Raw genomic sequence first — 22454 nt, 5'->3', positions numbered from 1 at the left:
AACAGCTGACAACAGTGATCATCAATGGGTATCACACAAATTACTTTCTCAATGGTTTTTTTTTTTTTGTTCAACTACTAGCAGGTTGTTTAAATTACCATGACAAGTTTGCAAGAATATATTTAAAGATAAAGAGTAGAATTATTGTTGACGTGTTTTTTGCAATTGCAATCATGTGCGTTTTGCTAATCAGTATGCTCTTATATTGAGCATTAAAGATAAAGACCAGTTATGGTCATGTGATTGCATTGTGAAAGAAACGTTGTGGAATTGATCAGAAAAGGTTGATCATCTAGCATATAAGTATTGGTGTGTACTGCAAGGTTCTGGAATCATCAAAATTATAAGAAATTTGGCCCAGTCTTGGTAAAGTTACAAGCACCGTACACATAAAGATGTATATGGGACTATGCGACACGTGCATGACACGTGCGCGATATCTATCATGTCAAAATAGATATAATAATTTACCAAATATATCAATTAGTAGGCAGTTTTGGGGCACAATTTGTATCATCACGTCAAAACATATTTCTTTCACATGATTGGAAACAAGAGCTTCCATTTCATTTTTTGAGAGGAGGGCGTTTCCAAAACTGGTCTTTCCCTTTAAGCTTAGAATTTTCTTTGTACATCACAGTGAGAAAAAAAGGTTGGATTCACCAATAGTCATGATTTTATGTAAAGGTAAAGTGAGTTCTGGCCATGCACTTGCATTGTGAAATAAGCAGTGTGGAAACGATCAGAAAAGGTTGATCAGGTAGCATTAAGTATTGGTGTGTACTGCAAGGTTCTGGAGTCATCAAAATGATAAGAAATTTGGTCCAGTCTTGGTAAAGTAACAAGCACTGTACACAGAAAGATGTACGGGTATATGGGACTACACAAACATGTGGCATACAAATTGGGCCTTATTTTTAAGCTGTTACCTGCCATATTTAGAATATGAAGGCATTTGAATAGCAGTGCTTTTCAGAGAACAATTTTTTCTAATGTTCTTCCAACCTTGCATAATAACAATGGAAATGATCACAAATTATTTTTCACTTCTCCCCAGAACTCGACTTTCTCTTTGAAGGCAAGAATGAAATATATTACATTATTCAGATAAGGCAGGATAAATCCCTGTCAGTTCGACTCCCCTTACATCTTGCAATAAATCCATAAATGATTGAACTCCATTGGACTTCTGTACTTGCTGTATATGTATTTATTGGAAACTCATTAAAACGAGCATTATGGTTCCCATGGTCGTAGAAAAACCTGGAAAATCAAGGAAACTGTGAGAGAGGCAATCACAAACATGAAATAATATACACAGATTTCACTGTATGGTAATGATTTGATAAGGTTTATTAGTAGAAATTAAAAGTCACAGATAAAAGCCTAGGTACACATCTTGAATTTCGCAAATAAAAGTGCTACATATAAAACACATGTATCCATACGCTGCTTGGATCCCGCAACCTACATGTATACCAAAATGAAAAGTCATAGAATTTGGTTCTCAAATTTCTGTGAGAACCCACAAGCTTTTCAGGATCAAGGAAATAGTGTATACCTTTTTTTATGAAAGCAATTCTCATACATTATATGTTCGTATTATGATAAATATAATGTACCGGGTAACTTGTAATGAGAACTTCTTCTTAGATCAGGATAGCCGAGGCTGGCAAAATTACAACACTAATCATATTACCAAGGTTCCATTGTATTGGTGATGTTCACTTAATGTGGTTTAAATTTGTGCAGGGTCGAACTACCCAATTGTAATTAATATTCTTATCCAGGTTTAGGTTTTTGCAATAGCAGCACTAAAATTACAACCAAGTTCATGGATTGAAGTACAGTGAACATTTCATAACATTTAGATAAGCAACAACAGTGTGCTCCGGCCATGCAGTAGGTAGAAGCCTAGAAGGACATTGTCAAATACATTGTTGTGGGGGGAATGAACTTATTACAAAGGTTAGATTGCCCATTGAAGCCCATCTGTACTAGTTTACAGGAGGGATTAGTCCACCCTGCAGGGTCACTGACAGGTGGTTATTTCATCAAATCAGCTCTCAACATTTTTTAAAAGAGGATCATGGGGGACGAATGGTCACCAATTAGGCATTGTTTGCTATATAGAGGGCGCAAGTAGCTATAAGTAGTGCAGTGGGGCCTTTAACATCTAACATCAACAGGTTTTAATTTTTTTAATTTTTTTTTTATTTGACAGGTAAAAATTGTTATAGTTATTGATGAAAGAAAAACATGCCACAATGGATGTCACACTTCGTAGTTGTCATTACTCTATTGTTGCAATTAAAAAGGCCTCTAAGATTTTGCTATCTGAAAAATAAATTTGTTCAGTGGATGATACAAGAGATAAGGTGAATTTTTGTTTTATCATGATACATTTTAATGAAACAATGTACACGTATATGCATTAAATCATTGAATATAGATACTTACAAAATGTACATCATTCTGTCTTGTTTGTTCATATGTGTGTGATAAAAGATCAAATAACTAGGTACATACATGTATAATTGTCCACCGAAATGAAGAAGCGTCTTACGTTTACTTTAAGATAATATAAAGGGGTCAATAACGTGTAATTTAAAGGTAATACAAAGCATTGGTAACATTTCAACAGGATTGGATTATGAAATTTAAATTTTCATAACCATTGTGAAACCTAGTGAATAAGCAACTTTGAAAAAACTGCGCTCTAAAACGCTAAGGATTTTGAGAAATAAAAAATATCAAATTTATTGGTGCTCCCGATAAATTTCAAATGGTGCCTACGGCCATATAATGGTAGCTGCGACAATGAAAAACTCAGAATATGCAGTACTGATATATAATTTCCAAACGGGAATAAAAATAGGTTGATTCCAGTCTAGAAACATTGTTTTGAAGCTTAAAGTAATATCAATCTCAAGGGGGAGCTATACAATATAAAGAGTTTATTATTCACAATTTCTTCACTTTAGTTTAGACTCGATTTCAACCGTGATAACGATCATCGAATATTGTAGGATCGCATAAGCTTCCAATATGTTCATTTGAACCAAATCCATGACCCTGTAACAAAACTTTGTATTACCTTTAATGAATTCAGGAACAATTGAAAGAAATCTATTGAAACATTATACATGTGTACATGTAATTAAAAAACAAAGTTGTGTGGAAACTAGAAAATGAATATTTTGAACAGTTATGGTACCTCTTTATTTTGTAATTCGCCTCAAATACATGTATACATGTAATATAAATCTATCAATCATCTTCAATTTGACAGGATTTTCTTTTGAGTTTCCAGGCAGAGTAAATGATTTGTTTTGTTAAACATAGAAAATTGTAGCTTTGTAAAAAAAAAAAGGATCCAACAGGATACAACCATACATAACTTCAAAATGAAATTCAAAACGTTTAAAATTGAAAAATGCCTTGGGATTCTACACACAAAGCTAAAAAAATGTGGCACTGTTTCATTAATCTAAAATTAACTTACATGTACATATTCTAACCATGATCATAAATTCTAACTTTATATAATTAAATCTCTTGATGTTTTCATGTAAAAAATAAGTTTCCACAAGAAACTTGAGATGAAAATGATCAAAATATTACTTCCTCAGACACCGCAGAAGTAAGCATATGGGTAGAGATAAATTTGGCAACTACTCTCTTTTTATTTTTGTTTGTAAATCAATATCTTTTGTATTCAATAGATATCAACCTTCAATACATAATTAATATACATATCAAACAGTTGCATTAAGTCACATTAGGCCCCCCCCCCCCCCCCAAAAAAAAAAAAACATGTTTCGCGTCCTGTTTTTTCAAAAAATAGGAAGGAGGCCCATCTTTCTTCTTTTTTTCAAAATGGCCGCTCGATACATTTTCCCTGACATTCGGGCAATTTTTCAAGATGGCCGCCGACATTTTTTTTTTTTTTTTTTTTTAATCAGAAATAGATCCATTTTAGCAATGTTCTTTGTCTTTTTTTTCTGTAAAAAAAAAAAAAAAATTCAAAAAATTTCAAAAAATAAAAAATAAAATAGGAGGCGGCCCCCAAAAAGAAAGCGGGCGGGGACGCTAAACATGTATATTTTTGGTAATGGCCTTACATAGACCCAAGCCCAAGGTCTCTCAGAAACCTCCATCTAATCATCCTGATAATGACATTCAGAAGTTGCAAAGAATCTAAAACTCTGCGGCAGGGTTGCTTACTCGCACTCTACTTCATGATCACATTAGCCCAGTTTTAGAAAAACTCTATTGGCTTCCAGTAAAACAATGAACTGATTTTAAGATTTTGACATTTGTGTTCTTGTGCATGCAAGGATTAGGCCCTGATTACTTACAACAATTGATAACGAAATAACGTCCGGCAAGAAACCTGCGCTCTCAGTCAAAATCCTCCTTAGTTCCTCCCTCAATATCAACAAATTACTATAGTGCGAGATCTTTTCAACTGGCAGCTGCAGAGTTATGGAATAAATTACCTAGTCATCTTAAGTAGGTTGATACGGTAGAAAATTTCAAGAGTCTCTTAAAGACACATTTGTTTGTTGTTAAATTAGTACAATGTTATGACAAAGCAGTTATTCTTTCTCTTCTCTTCCCTCATGTTTGCTATTATCCCTTCTTTTCCTTTTTCTGAGTGCATAGGGACTTAAATTTACTTTTGTGATATGCGCAATATACGAATGGTTTATTATCATTATTATTATCCTGATTGGACAGTCTTGTTCTATCACAGCTCTTGCTTGCTAGGATGTAGGATGTCTGTACAACCTTGGTCCCTCCCTCAGCGTAGTAGAAGGTTCATCTTCACTGCTCTGTCTCTTTCAACATCATGATTTCTTACTTGTCACTGGTCCTGCATTGTAATTGTCAATAGGGCCGAAGGTCTGAAAGAGTTGGTCTTTTATGGTTCCTGCTTGCCAGGATGTCTGTGCGACCTTGCGATGGTGACGATTTTGTCTCGGAGGGTAGGGTTCTTGAGCTTCAGAGCTCTGTCAACATCTCCACCTGAAGTCAGCCAAACGAAGGCATACCTACACAAAATGATCATCAGAGATAAAACATACTCATGAGAACACTAGCACATCACAACTCAATCAAATTGAAATACAATACATACATGGCCAATTTAGCATAGTTTATTGAATTGATTTTGCATTAAAGATTACAATTCTACATGTACTTCAAATCAAGGGAAAAACAAGAAATCCTGCTTCTTATAACTGTGTAGATAGAGCTTTTTATTATTTTTTTTCTCTGAATAAGTTCCTTTTAATGATTTGAAGCCTTCATGAAAGAATACTGTACAGATTGTTCTACAGGGGTGTTTCATAAAGCTATGCCTAAAGTTATGCATGACTTTACAAATGACTTGAATATGCGAGCTAAATGAGATTCTCAAATCCTTTTAATTGCATATTTAAGCTATAGTTGAAATATGCAGATGTAGATTAACCTTATCATCATTAACAAACATTTTAATGCAAAGTGTATTTTGGGCTACAAGTTAATTGAGATTATGGGAAATACAGTCACACTTTGTTAAAATGTCAGGAAAAATGGGCATCCCATTTGGCTCTTCATATTCAAATCATAAATTTGTAAAGTCATTCGTAACTTTACGCACAGGTTTGTGAAACACCCCCATTGGTCTCTTTAAATCGCGACACCATACAGTCAATTACATTATCATTTACTAAAAGCATACATTAAACTTCCCCCCCCCCCCCAAAAAAAAAAGTAATTTTTCAAATTATGTCATGCAGGGATAATTAAAAAGTAATATAATGAAGTTAAAATCTCTTAATATATAACAGAGTATGTTTGGAGCCAAATTGACATTAACTCAGAAAATTAGCAGAGAGTTAAAGCCCTTAAGGCTCTGAACAGATGAAATGAAACTAAACTATGAGAAAGGAGAAACAGAGGGGAAAAGAGAGCAAGACAGAAAGAGGGAGAAAGAGGGAGGAAGACAGGGAAAGAGAGTGAAGGATAGAGGGAGAGCCGGATAGAGAGAGATAGAGAGAGAGAGAGAGCGCACAAGACAGAAATCGTAAAATAGACAGAGAGAAGGGAAGAGAGAGAGAGTAAAAAGAATGAGGGGAGGAGAGAGATGGAGGCTAAAGCAATTTAAAAATGTTTTTGAATGTTTGATTGTTTAACACCAATTTTACGTTGGCTCTGGAATGAGACATGAAACTATACTGAGAGACTGGGAGAGGACAAGAGAGCAAGCAACGGATAATGAGAAAAGGAGAGAGTGAGAAAGAGAGCAGAAGAATGACAAATTTAAATAGACAAAGAGGGGTTGACAGACACAGAGACAGAGAGAGAGTCGAGATAAAGAGAGAGGAAGGGGAGGGGGGGGGGAGAAATGGAGGTCAAGCTGTTAAAAACTTCTTTTGTTACTACTTGGAGCCAGAAGGACATTGATTAACTCTGTGCGAAATAATTTGAGTTAATGCCCTTCTGGCTTCCGACAGACATTAGGGGCTTTTAGATTTGCACAATGACAACGTGGATTGCTACGATGGACGTCCTTTTAATGCACTGCCTTGAATGGACGTCGCACGTATCAGTCCACGCAAATCTAAAAGTCCCTATTACTCAGGTGTGCTCTCACCCTCTTGATGTTTTATCGTTTCCTTTCTTTGGTAGGATGACGTTGGTAGGGTTACAGTCAGAGGTCTCAAAGAAAGCCATGACTTCATCTTCCTTGAGCTTAGGATGGAGGTTGCTTACAAACAGTTTCCTCTTGAAGGTGGGATCTGAAAAAAAGAACAAGATTTCATTTAACCCCCAGACTACTCAATTCTTTCATTCCCATAGGCTCAATCAAGCTGAAGTTCATTCTTTATTCGTTCTTCAGTATATAAAAACAAAACAAAAATTAAAATATATACAAAATATTTCAAAGGAAATTACAAGGTACATTAAATGAATTTATATAAAATAATAAGAATAAAGGGGCCTCATTAAAAGCCTACCGTACTAAGGCTTGACAGGTTGATGGTCCCAAGAACTATCAAGTTATAAGATTGATATTTCGGGGGAGTTCTTTTTAAAGATAAAACAAAGATGTTGGGGGGTATTGAATTTCAAAATTAAATTAAAGAACACCCTGTTTCAGCAGCTAATGAGTTAAAGAGAAGAAACAAAACACAACCAATTGCACTTAACATTGGTGATCCCATGTTTGCAATCCAAAATTCAAAATACAGCTTTGAATATTACTCCTGAAAAGGTGTTATTTCTCTGTAAAGTGGTCATCCAAGCAGGTTTGAATGAATAACGGATTGTTGTCTTACCTTCATTGCTGTTATCATCATTCAGCATGTGAATAAGAAGCTTACAATCCTTGCCTCTCAACGGTGAAGGCATACTGATTCCATTCAACCTACACAGCTTCTCCGCTTCATCCGCCGTACTGCAGATGATTGTTGCATATCTGAAATGGAATAAACACAACGGCTATCAAGAGTACCAAGGGCTCTTCTCTTTCTCTTTTTTTCTTCTCCCCTTTTTGTTTTTCTTTCTTTCTTTAAATAACATGACAGCATACATGTACTTCATATAAATGGTGGGCAATAATCAAGACTTTAAAACCGTAACATTTCATGTGCAAGACACTTTCATCAATTTCACGAACGGTCCAGATTTGCAAGTTGTACTCAACAAATTCAAAGAAATACAATACAACACATTTGTGAAGTTTCTGTTTAAACAGCACATAAAATGAACTTTCAAGTGATAAGTTATCAAAGACTAAAGAACTCTTACGTGACAAACTGCTTCTTTTCTCCAGCCGCTGATTTCTTCTTTCTCTTGAGGATGATATGTGTAGGAAAGACATCTGCTTCTCCGATGAACATCCGAAGGGCTTCTTTGCCGACTCCGACAGGCAGGTTTCCACATCTCACCGCAAATCCTTCCCGCCCTGAGTAATAACAAGTTTTGTTTAATTCAATAGACAAGTCTGAAAGCACCAGCATTCATAATATTTAAATCTAGCCTGATAAGGAAAGAGGGTTAACAAATTTGTTTTTACAATAAGAGGTGTTGTAGTCCAGTGGACGTATCTCGGACGTATGAGGTGCAGGACTGAAACGGAGTTAAGTCTTTTGTCAACTCCGTTTGTTGCTACGGCAGGCAGCCAGTGATAACGAATTCGTTTAATCAAATTATGGAAATGCAAGCATACTGTAAACAAACAGAACTGTTATTCCTGGCTCATTTTTCCTGATTGAGGTGTTACATGAAAGGGCAGAAAATGAACTTTCTAGAAATGTGATTTCTTCTTTGAAATTAAGATACCGCCCAAAAAATTACTACCGGTAATTGATATATTTGGTAAATTATCATATCGATCCGGCCTGGATAGATATCGCGAATGCACTTCAACATTGAAAATTTTGGCATATATTTCTGCTTTTTTGCAAATTTTGGTTAAAGTATTGCCATCTAAACCTCTGAAGGCAATATTTAAACAATACTGAATGGATATTTTGCACCCAAAACCCTTGAACCGCAATCTTACCACTACTGGTCTTTCCCTTTCAACTTTGAATGAAATTACACCACATAATAAAAACACTTCACCAGTGCTGAGAGAAAAGATATATTTCTCCTTCTGATCATAAAACAATTTTTTCTACAATTAATCAAGACTTCATAAATATTTGGACTATTCAACAATGCTTATGGTCTAAAAAAATTGCAATAGGTTCATACATGTAGATATAATTTCTCTTTCTAAATATGCATCAAATTAAAGAATCTCCTTACCTGGTTTTTCTTTCTTTGCCTGTGGTTCTCCTGACTCACTATTAGAACGTTTCCTTTTCTTTCCCCTCTTCTTGCTCTTCTTTTTCTTTCCTTTGTCAGCTCCTTCGCTCTTTTCAACATTTTCTTTGCTGGGTTCATCTCCCGACACTGTCTCATCTGTAACCTTTTTCTTTTTCTTCTGCTTCTTTGTATTTTGTCCATTTTCGATGATTACCTTGGCGACTTTCTGTTCCTTCTGGGGAGATTCCTGACGAGAAAGTGCGGCCTTAAATTCCTCTAATCCCAAGGATTTTCTCTTTAATATTGGAAAATCAATCTCTACATCTTCTACTTCAACTTCCTCATCAGTTGTCGTCTTCTTCTTCTTCCTCCCCGATTTCCTCAAGATTTTCTCTTCCTGATCTTCGACAGCTTTCTCTTTCTGAACACTTGGTGTTCCTTTGGAAACCTGCCATTTTGAGGTTGAACTCCTCAATTTCTTGGTTGAGTTGCTCATTTTTGAAACACCTTCACCTCCCATTTTACTCACAGTCTTAGATTTCACAGGACTTTGGAGGAGATCTTTGTCACCTTCATCATCATTGCTACCATCTTGAAAGAACAACTTCTTAGCAACCAAGTCATCCTTGGACGGAGTCTTCATTTTATCTTTCTTGATTTTAGCTTCACTCTTTGGGCGTTTCTTGCCGCTTGACATCCTATTCAAGATGGCTTCTTTGGGGAGTTTTTGGGCTGCAGTTGATTTGCTGAGCTTTGTCTTCTTTATTTTCTTCTTCTGTTCAGGTGACAAGTCCATCTTCCTGCTGATTTATTCAATGTATCCTGATTTTAAGCCTGAAATGAGATTTATTAAAAGAAATAGCACATAATTGTAAAGAGAAAAGGCACAGGTCATGATTTATTATTACGGGGGTAATAAGTAAAGGCAGAGCTAAGAGGTAATATTACTTATGATGGAATATGTGATACGCAATGTTCAACAATGGCGTTTACTCCTTGTTAAAAATATTATGTCCCTTTTGCAGCCAACATCAAATTTTGTAGAACTTTGCAGGAATTATGAATATGTCATGTACAGTATGTCCTATCTGTGAAATTTTAACTAGTATTCAAATTATGCAAGGAAACTTGTTTACCTTCTAGACTTCACTGTCAAGACACTATCGAGTGACTGACCGACATGATTTTTTTCTTTGGTACTAAATATAAAATAAGTAACAGGTACATGAGCATTTGTCTACTTCAATAACCCACTACCTTGTAATGGCCAAAATTAAACTGATTGAATCATTGTGCAGCACAAAACGTACGACCATTCGGTAAAAGGGTCTGAAAATCAGACTTTTACTTACTGTCTCTATAGCTCTTAAGTCGATTCGACAACTAATAGTCATTATTTTCCCACACTTAAAGACATTTTTCAAAATTCAAGCCCCCTTTTTTTCAGGGAAGTTCTCTCTCTCTTTTTTAATCCCTCTTATTTTCTTTTTTTTTAGGCTTCAAACTACAAAGGAAAATAAGAGGGATTAAAAGAGAGAGAGAGAGAGAGAGAAGAACTACAAAGGAAAATAACAGGGATTGGGAAAAAAAGATAAAGTAGAGCAGGGACGGATCTAGGACTGCACAGGGGGCACGTGACCCCCCCCCCCCCAACCAAAACAAATATATAATAGTGCGCACTACCCCACCCCCCTCCTCCTCCCTCCCTGGAAATTCCTGGATCCACCCCTGGAAGAGAAAGAGATTTGGAAAGGAATATACAAAGAAAAACACTAGTACAAAGGAAAATTAGAGGGAGAGGGAGAGATAGAGAGAGAAAGCTTAAAAAGGAGAAATATTTTGACAGAATTATCAAAGAAATAATCGGACTTTGTAAAATTCACAATGTTCTGTAATGAAATTTTTAAAAATACCAGCATAATGGCGATCTAGCAGTGCTTGATTATTACCAATGCCAGTTGAAATCGCCATGACGTGATAAGCACGTCATGGCATCTGGCGATCTCAACTGGCATACCGCACACTAGCACGCGAACATTTAGCATCCCACATCACAACCATCAGAACATCCCAGTGTCCCACTGCATGCGTTTCATCTATAAACAGCACATTCAACGGAAACAGCTGTAACACAAGTCAGAGGTCAGCGCCATTGTTATTTAGAACTGAAATACACACGCTGCATGTGTACTTGTACCTTAGCTCTGTCGGTCTGGTAAGAAATTTGCGCTTATTTCCATATTTTTACCTCCGATTTTTAAATTCAGGATGTAATTAGGACCAAAAGTCCAACAAAATTTATCAAGGCCACTGTCCAATATTGGTCGGGTGCGGGAAAGTGTGATTTTGGACACATTTTAGATGTTGTTTACCTACCTCTCCGCGCGACCCTATGGGAGCAAATTAAGGCTCCCTGGAATAACATATCATAAAAAACATTTCCAGGGAGCCCTTAAGAATTAAGGCTAGCTAAGAATGGATTAGACCGAAAGCTTTCGGTCTAAGAATGGATATGAAACTGCTAAAAAAATGGATACGAAAGTAGGCCTACACTAGGTCTAGCTAGCGCCCCCAATTTTGTTAGTCCTAGATCTATAGTAATTTGGCTTACCTGCAGAATACCCAGCAGATACACTTGTAACATTTAATAACAATAACATGTGTTAGACTAGATCTAACTTAAATCAGATTCCTAGTTTAACCTAGACCGAATTTTCCGTCTCTTTCGTTCGTTAGCCTCTTATTGGGGTAGGGTCGGCCGGCTCTCTCTTTAGAGACGGAAACCGTCTATACACATTCCCTTGATAACGCCACGGCCATTTCAGGTCGTAGCGTTTTGCCCCCAAAATCCCCCAAAATGTCATTTTACCTCGTGCATGTTATATTGTAAATTAGGCCTAGATCTAGGCTATAATAAATCAGTTCCACTTACCAACTTGACTGAAATAATCAGTTTAATAGACCCTAGGGTAGCGCGCCCAGTATTCGGTCAATTCCCAGTATTCGGTCAGACAGCCGTTTCAACAGCTGTAACAATTTAAAAAATAATTTATGAGCCACGAAACTTGCACAAATCAGGCAGCTGAACAACTTTTCTTAACTTTCAAAATTAAATCAGATTTAGGGCCCCGGAAAGATCTCCAACTTAGCTCGAAGTTGGTCAGTGTCGCACAACTTTCCGCACTTTCGCGTTCTCTTAGCACATGCGCTAACATGCATAGCCATATGTAGAAGTCTATTGCGAAACAACTACGTGTGCTGTCACAATGAATTTAGTATGTGTGTGAAGAGAATCACTTCCGTGTTCGCTCCATCGCAGCGAATTTGCAAATGACGCACTTGCCGATGTGCAAGAGGTATTTATACGATACCCTTGCCCTGCGGTATCGCTCAGCCAGTATTCGGTCAACGCATTTTTAGGAAATTATGGGTCAAAATCGAAATCCATTTTGAAAATCTTTTTCAACATGGATTTTGATTTTGACCCATAAATTCCTAAAAAGGGACTATTAAACTGATTATTTCAGTCAAGTTGGTAAGTGGAACTGATTTATTATAGCCTAGGCCTAATTTACAATAGGGTCTAGATCTAGGCCTAGAATCTAGATTATAACATGCACGAGGTAAAATGACATTTTGGGGGATTTTGGGGGCAAAACGCTACGACCTGAAATGGCCGTGGTGTTATCACGGGAATGTGTATAGACGGTTTCCGTCTCTAAAGAGAGAGCCGACCCTACCCCAATAAGAGGCTAACGAACGAAAGAGACGGAAAATTCGGTCTAAGTTTAACCCCACTCACACACAAAACAACACGTCGGACTACACGCGTCTACGGCACATAAGAATATTTCGGTAAAATGTCTCGTTATTCTGAATAATATTTGACTAATATATATAGAAAACTGATGAAGTGACGTTTACCTTCAGAGTGTAAAATATTCTGTGTTTCGTCAAAATGCAAGGTTAAACTTCCAGCATAATTCGGCTTACCATCTGAAGATAGTATACAAAACAGCCGATATGACACATGTGCGCTTGCCGTGTTAACACGTGTTAACGTATAACGTGCACGTACACGCGTAGCGGATCGGATCGAAGCAATGGATGCAATAATTTCTAGGAGCTATATTATTCACCCAGGGAGGTGTTATTCACCATGCAAAATTAAGCGAAAAAGCTCCAGAGCGTCGCCCCACTGGGATTTGAATAATAATTATCAGAGGCGGCCCTCCCGGGGGGGGGGGGGGGGCAGGGGAAGCACAGTCCCCCCCCCACCCGAAATATGCCCCTTTTTACATTGGAATAGTGCCCCTATTAATTTGTAAAAGTGCCCTTCCCCTTTTCAAATCTGATAGGTGCCACTTTTATTTGGACATGTGCCCCTTTTCGTTCGACAAGTTCCCATTTTCCTTTGCAAAAAATGCCCCCTTCACCTCTGATAATTATCCTATTTAAATCGAGAGGTACGTGCCTCTTTTACTTTGGCAAGTGCCCCTTTTCCTTTGTAAGAAGTGCCCCTTCCCCTTTTAACTCGGATAAGCGCACCTTGCATGTATATTTTCACATGTGCCCTCTTTCCTTTCTAATGAGTGCCCTTTTTCCTAATGATAAGTGCCCCATTAAAAAAAAAAAGAGCGCCTTCTCCTTCTCATAAGTGCCCTTTCTCTGGTAAATGACCCTTTTCAGATACGAGAAGTAACTCCTCTTCACTTCAGATAAGTGCCCCCTTCACCTCCGTTAGATGCCCCTTTAAAATCTGATCGGTGCCCATTTAATGCACATTTTCCTTTATTACAAGTGCCCCTTTTTCCTTCACATAAGTGCCCCTTTTCATATCTGGTCATTGCCCCTTTTCAGGTGCGATAAGTGCCTCTTTTTACCTCTGATAATTTCCCTTTTAACAATATATATATAATAATATATTATAAATGCCCCTGTCAAAATCTGATGGAGGCCCCTTTTCCATCGACAAATGCCCATTTCCTATTCTATGACTGACTTTTTTTCATCCCCGGTGATTGCCTCTTTTTGAGGGTGTAAGAAGTGCCCCATTTTCACCTCTGATAATTACTCTTTGTACTTTGGCCCATGCTCCTTTTCTTTCTTGATAAGTGTCCCCTTTTCCTCTCATCATTAAACGCGCCCTAGCTAATTTCATGCTATTAAGAGCAATCTCCCCCAAAGCTCGCTCGCTACGCTCGCACGCATCTATAGATGATAAACTTATGTTACTTATCAAAGGTCTTTTCAGTCTTCCGTTATGAGAATATGCTTATAACCCCATTAGGATTGGGTTTTTCCCCTTTTTATAAGATGTAATTTTTCGCACTTCGACCTCACTCATCTTAAAAATTTTCCTCGCTCGCTTCGCCCGCTCGCAGACAATATTGTTGACAATCAAACCCAACTGCAAAGCATAATGCTTAAGCAATATCTTGTATGGTGTATGAAGTGAAACAAATATTGAAATCATCCTTGATAATTGTAATCACATCGTAGGGGTATATACACCGTCGCTCATAAAGTTGGAATATTTTTGTTTTACCCCAATTTATGGAATTATTTTAAAAATAATTAAAAAATAATAGATCTAGATAATTGTATACATTCTCAGATTGTATTGAATAATAATTTGACAATGTGTGTTTTGCGTGACTGCTTAAGCATGTGTATGCTACTATGCTTATCAAATAGGGGACCTACGCCCTTAAGTCATAAATGACAGTAATGAGGATTAATGCCCCACAAAAGGGCACTAGTATAGCACATCGACACGGTTGCTTTGCCACTGAACCATGACTGTACGCAGCGGGGGCTAGGGTAGGGGGCAGTTTCCATAAATAACATAAAAACAGAAAATGCAATAAATTTTCAATAATTTATTGCATTTTACCCCGGTCCCCAACATAAACAAATCCTCTGGATGGCCATGCATTATGGCTCAAGGCATGGGCACACAGAGGATTTTTTATTTTGTCAGAAAGGCAGGTTACTGCCAGTGTCACAAATAAGGTAAAGTAAATGCCTATACCCCCTGAACTTCTGGGGGCTCCACACCTTGATCCCCTATACCCCACGCCAATTTACGCTACGCTCTACATGATCGTAAATACCGCCCCACCCCCACCTGCTTAGAGAAACGTTCAGCGGGGCCTGCATGTAAGAATGGGGTGATGCGGATTTTTTTTTACCCCCCCCCCAAAAAAAAAACAAAAAACAAACAAACAAACAAACAAACAAACACAAACAAAAACAAAAAACAACAACAATAACAAACAAACAAACAAACATACAAAACAAAACAAAACACGTTTTTGCTCATTTCGCCACTGCCGGTGTCACCATTACGTACCAATATTTTCAAATATATCGAATCATCTGGTAAATGACATTTCCACTCTAATTCAATTTGCAAAGAAGGAAATGTAATATGCAAATGTATCTAACCCAATGGCCCGAATTCACAAAGGAGGTTTAGATTTAACCCAGGCTAAATCTAACCCTGGGTTATTTAGCCCAGGCTAAATCTAACCCACGGTTTAAACCTCGCTCGGTATTCACAAAGCGTGGGTTAAATAACCCATGGTCTAAATCTAACCCACGGTTTAACCCACGGTTTAAAGGTAAAGACCAGTAATGGTCATGCGATTGCATTGTGAAAGAAACGTTGTGGAATCGATCAGAAAAGGTCGATCATCTAGCATCTAGCATCTGCAAGGTTCTGGAATCATCAAAATGATAAGAAATTTGGCTCATTCTTCGTAAAGTTACAAGCACTATACACAGAAAGATGTATATGGGACTACCCTATCTCTCTCACCAGACCATGAGAGAAATAAATTTACCAAATATATGAATTAGTAGGCGGTTTCCCGGCAAATTTTTTATCATCATGTATTAGTCAAAACATATTCTTTCACATGATTGGTAATGAGAGCTTCCATTTCATTTTTTGAAATTGGGGCGTTGCCAATACTGGTCTTTACCTTTAAGCATGCCTAAGAGAGCAAAAAAATAAACTGAGCATGCGCAAAATTGAAGCGTTGAACTGAGCATGCGCGCTCAGTACACTTGGTTACTCCACCTAGTTCACCGTCGTCTGCTAAGTCAAGATTCAGTATTTGGGCTATTACTCTTCGCCTACAAGTAGAGACTGAAAACCGACCAATTCTAAGTTAAGATAAGACTTTAAACCACTATTCACATATTAAAACAGTTCTCTGACAGATGTCCTCAAAATATTACCGAATTTCGCATAAATTACCTCAATAACTCCTCACTATCGTTGTTAATTTATGGCCTATAATCGTCCGACATAATTATGATCAGCTGGGCATCACAACACACTAAACATCGACAGTTTTCGTGGAAGAGTCCACAAAAAACTTCTGTAAACGACCCTTATACCAGAGTGAAAATTTTCTATGATGTAGTGTTCATTTTAGAGCTATATGATCACATTTTCGTTGATTGTTATGATGATTTTAGAGCGTAGGTCACACTTTAGTTTAGCAGTTAATCAATCCGAAGTAAGAGTAGACTCGTGATATATATAGCGTAGACTCCGTAGAGGCAGCGAAAGCGATCGATGACGTTAAGTCCAGAATGTGTTGATGATGTAGAAAGAAAGGGCTGAAAGGTTACGATAAATACTATCTGATAGAAAATACTGGCATTAATGCATAAAATGCATAGATGTGTGGAGAAAAAAAAAACCGGGCTTACTGGTCATATAAAATAAGAGGACAGCAAAAACAAGGCAGTCTTGACATGTGATAAAGAATTATAAGGCCCAATTCGGGGGGGGGGGGGGGGGGAGGGGACATTAATTGTTTTCTTAGGGGATGGGTTTTTTTTTTTGAGGGGGGGGGGTTAATTTTGTTCTTAATTTTTCATAGGGGGGAGGGGGCATTAATTGTTTTCTTAGGGGGTGGGGCTTTACTGGGGGTGGGGGTAATTTTGTTTTTAATTTTTCTTAGGGGGAGGGGGCATTAATTGTTTTTTTAGGGGGGCATTTATTTTTTCTGAATTTGTTTATTTGCTGTATTAATCCTTTTCTTAGGGGGGCGTTCATTTTTTTTTTGTTCTTAATTTTTCTGCTTTATTGAATTTCTCAAGGGAATAGTGATTTAAACAAAAAGAAAAGAACTTTTTTTGTAAATTTCGTCTCTACTTCTCACTCTTTCACCTTCCTTGTTTTTGTTTGTTGTCTCTCTTTTTTCACCAGCTCTCCACCCCACCTCTCTCGAATATCTTTTTATTTTGTTAGAACTCCATTTTTTTAAATCCCTCTCGTACCCCTTTTCTTTCTCTTTTTTCTCCACCTCTCTCTCTCACACATACCCTTTCTCCTTCTTTCTTCATCTCTCTCTTTATCTTTTGCTCTCTCTCTGTGGGTGTTTGGATTTAGCGAAACATACTGAATCCATTTTAATTCATGGTGTGTACTGGGTAATTATAAGTAATACGTAATAAGTAAAACGTTTACCTCCTAACTTAATGATTTCACGAGAAAAACCACACCATCAAACAAGAGAAATTTATATTTAAATATTGACGATTTAATATCGATGATGATGTCAGTGATGATAATGATGACAGCAATGTTGTCGGCGGCGATGGTGATGAAGCAGTCAAATAACGATTTCAGTGATGATGTTGATGATGATGAAGATGATGAAGATGATGACGATTTCCCTTTCAAAGTGGTTGGTACCTTTTGCAAAAATGTTTTTGGGAGGAACTATATCAACCATTAGATTTCAAATCATACGGTCTAATTGTTTCAGACCACAGTACTGCATGGGTGTACGTTTCGTTCAGAGAAACTAAAGGGTGAACCAATTCCATATCGGTCATTTAATTAATTGCATTAAAAGTAAATGGGGAGCATCTCCAAAAAAAAGGAAAATTTTCATTTCATTAATAGAGTATCTGTTCTTCCTATTAATAAAATACAGGGCTTGATCTCCACCAGGACTCCTGATGTAGACATGAGTCCTATCAATTGCACCTAGAAAACCTGGCAACCTGCAGTATTGGTAGAACTGCTGCTGTGTTGCTTCTACTTCTTCTCTTGATGTTGGGAACTTCATGAATTGTTTCCTTCTTCTTGCAAACGCTTCTGACACGTCTTTGATGACTCTGCATACAGAAGACTGTGAAAGTTGTGCCTCATCACCATGCATCTTTTGGAATGACCCTGTAAAAAAAAAATCCTTTTAGTGAAATATCAACTAGTACAATTTCTTACAAGTTACATGGCCAGATCAAATTCTCAAACTGAGAAATGTTTAATGTCCTTAAAATTGTAGAATAGATTTTTTATTAAATCAGGGCTGTCAACCCTCTTGCATTTAGAGTGAGTCTCACGCCACCACGCCCTTCCTCCCGCTTTGATGTAGAATCTCCCGGTTTATGAAAAAACCTCCCTCAAAACATGGTAACCGCAATTTTACCCTTTTACTTTTTCGCTCAGCCCAGATTAAATAGAAATTTACTAAATACTAAATAAGGTAAATTATTCACCAACAGCATAGAATCGTAGTGCTGTCACTACCTGTATAGATCTAGGTATTGGGTCGTTTCTGTCTGTCGTCCTCCTCAGCTCTTCATCCACCAAGTTGATGAGGTAGAGCGCTGTCTCTTTGGAAAACCAGTACCTGGTCCGAAAGGACTCATCATACACTTCAAAAGGGTTCATGGGTCACGAAGGCCTCTCTGAGGTCTGCCTATCAACTCTCTGTTCCGATCAAGCTGGCGGAGATGGTGCATATATTCAGCCATGCTGTCTCTGTCACAACGAAATAGAAAAAAGTGAATTAAAATTAGAACATGAAATGAAAAAATATCATTCATTGTTTATCAAATAAATCCTATGATATTACATGTTTTGCATTCTTTGTATTGTAGACAATCTGATTTTGAATAGCTTTTGCAAACTCTAAAAAAAATATTAACGATACTTTGATTGCATTAAAGAAACGAGTGCTATTGTTGATTCATACTAGATCTAGACCCTATTGGGTAATTAGGAAAGATGATGTCACTGAACCTCCATAAGAACGTAGGGGCCAATTCCTGTCATGTTTTGTTAAAAATCTACTCATGCTTGATAAAATGTGAAATTAGATACATGTACATGTAAATTAGCATTAGATGTCCCATGTGAAAGGTTGAATTTGACTAAGATTAGACCCTACATGTAGATTAGGAAGAACACACATTGATTTATTGGCTATTTGCTTGCACAGATTTTAAACTTGCTTCAAAATTCAAGTACAACAATGTATTGATGTAGACTCTAGGCCTAGACATGATCATGATGCCTAGTATAAATTTGTAGGAGTCGAGTGTAGAGACATTCGACAGTCAGTACTAGAGTCTAGTCTAGATCTAGATCTAGATGGGCCTAAAGACAAAGTACCTCTCATTCAGCTCAGACTTGTGCTCGTCGAACTCAGTGACGGTGAGACACACAAACACTCAACTTCTCAAGACACAACACAACAAACCATCGGCGCGGGCTTGGCATGAATTTATGAAAAGTAGGTTTAGAAAGGTCTAACAGTTAGGCCTAGACCACATAGATCTAGACTAGATTATAGATCTAGAGCCTGAGGTCTAGTCAGAATCTAGGTCTATACCGGTAGACCCTACGGCCTAGATCTAGGTCTACTAGACCAGTCCTAGTTCTAGATCTAGAAATAGGGTGTCTGATCGCGCACCCGATGTTGTGTGCTAAAATTCTTCCCATAGAGATTACACGCATCCCTATGCAGCCTACGTGCATTGCGCGACCATGCAAAAAAAGTCAATTTTTTTTTTTCAAATCGAGATTCAAACCTTTATCAGTTGTGATCCTGAAGGTGATAATCAATGAATGAGGTGTCATATGAAAGAGCAGGTGAATTCCAATATTTCCAAAGGGGCGTAGCCCCCGAAATTCTAAAAATATCTTGGTCAAAACAGCAATTTAAACATTGTGTCCTGGCTAACTCTGAGGTTTGTCACTTTTGAGATATGACGCCCCGATCGATAAGTAGTCCCAGTCCTAAGGAACAATTCTATGTGATTATATTTTCGCTAGCCCCCAGGGATCACAACTGATAACAGTTTAAAAATACCCTTCTCGCTATTTGGTGGATCAGCTAATTAGGAGGCGTGCGCTCCGCTCAGTCCAAACCATGGTTACATCGCGTAACATCTCCGCGCACGAACGAAACCCCAAATTCAATTACACATTATAGTGACTGAAATTATGGTTGGCAATTCCCTCGATAAACCCGGAAGTGAATACACGTTATAGTCAATGGCAATATCGCGGAGACAACGTGCGTTGTCTCCGCGATATTGCCATTGACTATAACGTGCATTCACTTCCGGGTTTATTGTGCGACGAACGCCAACCATACTAGTCAATCGCACATGTCGCGGAGACAGCGTAGCTCAAGCTGCAAGTCGCGGATTGGCTTAGCAGCATGCGTACGATATGCATACGCTTGCATATCGCGCGATACAGCTGTTTGGCTAAATTTAGCAAAACAACATCACTCTGCGTGGACGTCTTTTTCGTCGATTTTGACCAAAATGATATGAATATACCAGCGTGTTGGAGGGGCTGTAACTTTTGATAGAAACATCGGTGAGACTTGAAATTTGAAATGTATTATTCTGATAACATTTTTTATTCAAATATCAAACAAAAATGGTGAAAAACGATCCCAAATTGAAAATTGAAAAATCGTTCAGACACCCTACTAGAAAGTCTAGAGTAGATCTACTAGACTAGACCTAGACTAGATCTAGGTCTAGACCCTAGACCTAGGTTTTGAAAAATATTTTAGATCCAGGCCTAGGGTCTAGATCTATTCCGTTTCAATTTCTAGACTTCTAGATTCTAGGTCTAAATCCAGAGGGTCTAGACTAGATCTAGGTCTAGATTCTAGACCTAGAGTCTAGAATAGATCTAGATCTAGATCTAGACCTTTTACAATAATTTACAAAATACTTTTAATAAATTCATGCCGTGGTTTGGCGTGCTTTGACTAATTTCTTGAGACTGAGGACTAGAATCTAGATCTAGAATCTAGATAGATCTAGGCCTAGATCTAGTATCATCTAGCCTAGATCTAGGCCCATGTCGTGTTTGCGTGTCTCACTGCCACCGACTTCGAGCTCAAGCTCAGGTCTTATTCAGTCAGTACTGAGTGTCAGTGTAGGCCTAGTAGTACTAGAGACTAGTCTAGATCTAGGTCTAGACCAGGCCTCTGTATATAGTAGGCCTAGATCTAGACTAGACTAGTCTAGTAAACTAAAATCCATCAGCGTGGAAGAATTTTCATTTTCATTTCGGCATTTTTCGTTCTCCTCCGTTAGTCAGATGAGAAGCAGCATCATCAGCAAAGCAGAAAATACAAATGGAACTGTCGCTACCCCCCCCCCCCCCCCCCCCCGAGGCCAGGAATGTCTCAAATGTCATATTAACATATTTTTCTTCCCGAATCACACAGTTGTGTGATGTTATAGCCTAACTAATTTCGTATTGTTAGCTGGCACATTCGCAGTTATTGCGAAATTGCCTTGCCTCGCAGGATTACATAAACACAACACAACACAAATACACACGCATGGGTCCGAGCTGCGTTAGGTTCTGCGACAATGTTCGCAAAGGCTGTGCAACTTACGATGAAGATTATTATTCGTGCACTTTTTACGCACATAAAACATGTTCAATTGGGCTTCCATTGTAGCAGAACTGAGAATATGGTACACATATGTTGTGAATAACTAAAAATACTTACAATGTAGACTATCAAAGTTGAAAAAACAGCAACTTTGTGAAGGTCTCTTCACTTTGTTTCACCACAAATTTGTCAACAAAATTTGTACGGTCGTCTGCGCTAAAAAGCCTAAGCTCGCTGGTATGACGTCATATGACGCGTTAAACCGTGGGTTAAACCGTGGGTTAGATTTAGCCCGCTGTTTAAACTACCCTTCTGAGCAGGCTAAAATTATGACGTAATATGACGCGATTTAGCCTGGGTTAAATCTAAACCTCCTTTGTGAATTCGGGCCAATATGTTCCAACTGGTCTCAAACGGTCCATATTGGTTTCATGGGTTTTAAAGTGGAATCAAGTGAAAGATATACCAGTAAGGCCTAAAGTTGTTAACTGATATCAACTGGTGTAACAATTTAATACCAGTATGGTTAATTGGTTTCATCGTAGGGATATTCATTGACATCGCTGCCTGAAACTATGGACTTTTAGATTTGCACGTCGAAACGTGTGCACGGGTGTCGCCAAAGGGGGGGGGGGGGAATAATAACTTGTCAGTATATTGTCGGCGAAATTGCGCTGCCGTCGGGAAAAAAAAGAGAAAAGGGGGAGGGGAAAAGAGAGGGAAAGGGAAAGAAAAGAAAAAAAGGAAAAGGAAAAGAAAAGAAAGAAAGGAAAAAAAAAAAGAAAGAAAGGAAAAGAAAGGAAAGAAAAGAGAAGAAAGAAAAAGAAAAAGAGGGAGGAGAGGAAAGAAAGGAAAAGAAAGAAAAGAAGGAAAAAAAAGGGGGGAAGAGTAAAAGGGAAAGAAAAGAAACGGGGGTGAAAGAGAGGAGAGATGGGGGGGGGGGGTAAGAGCCTGACT

At 37.9% G+C, this 22454-nt stretch overlaps 1 protein-coding gene and 1 long non-coding RNA gene across 3 annotated transcripts; both read right to left on the bottom strand.

Moving 5' to 3' along the window:
• Nucleotides 1-4607: 4607 nt before the first annotated feature.
• Nucleotides 4608-12860, bottom strand: LOC105443740 (nucleolin-like). The gene is made up of 6 exons (XM_011677292.2): nucleotides 12733-12860; nucleotides 8809-9642; nucleotides 7804-7960; nucleotides 7332-7471; nucleotides 6647-6791; nucleotides 4608-5057 (listed from the first exon to the last, which is right to left on the bottom strand). The coding sequence occupies exons 2-6, from the start codon at nucleotides 9602-9604 to the stop codon at nucleotides 4928-4930; spliced, it is 1368 nt and encodes a 455-aa protein (XP_011675594.1). The 5' UTR covers nucleotides 9605-9642; nucleotides 12733-12860; the 3' UTR covers nucleotides 4608-4927.
• A 5063-nt stretch (nucleotides 12861-17923) lies between these two features.
• Nucleotides 17924-21740, bottom strand: LOC115924626. Of its 2 annotated transcripts, XR_004064393.1 has the most exons (3): nucleotides 21615-21740; nucleotides 18340-18604; nucleotides 17924-18013 (listed from the first exon to the last, which is right to left on the bottom strand). It is a non-coding gene; the product is annotated as an uncharacterized LOC115924626 (long non-coding RNA). The 2 variants fall into 2 exon arrangements; XR_004064392.1 differs by lacking the exon at nucleotides 21615-21740 and having other exon boundaries at nucleotides 18340-19374.
• Between the last annotated feature and the right edge of the window lie 714 nt (nucleotides 21741-22454).

This window comes from Strongylocentrotus purpuratus, unplaced genomic scaffold (assembly GCF_000002235.5).
Source record: "Strongylocentrotus purpuratus isolate Spur 01 unplaced genomic scaffold, Spur_5.0 spur5_scaffold_16, whole genome shotgun sequence".
Taxonomy (NCBI): domain Eukaryota; kingdom Metazoa; phylum Echinodermata; class Echinoidea; order Camarodonta; family Strongylocentrotidae; genus Strongylocentrotus; species Strongylocentrotus purpuratus.
This window is presented reverse-complemented; position numbering and strand designations above follow the sequence as displayed.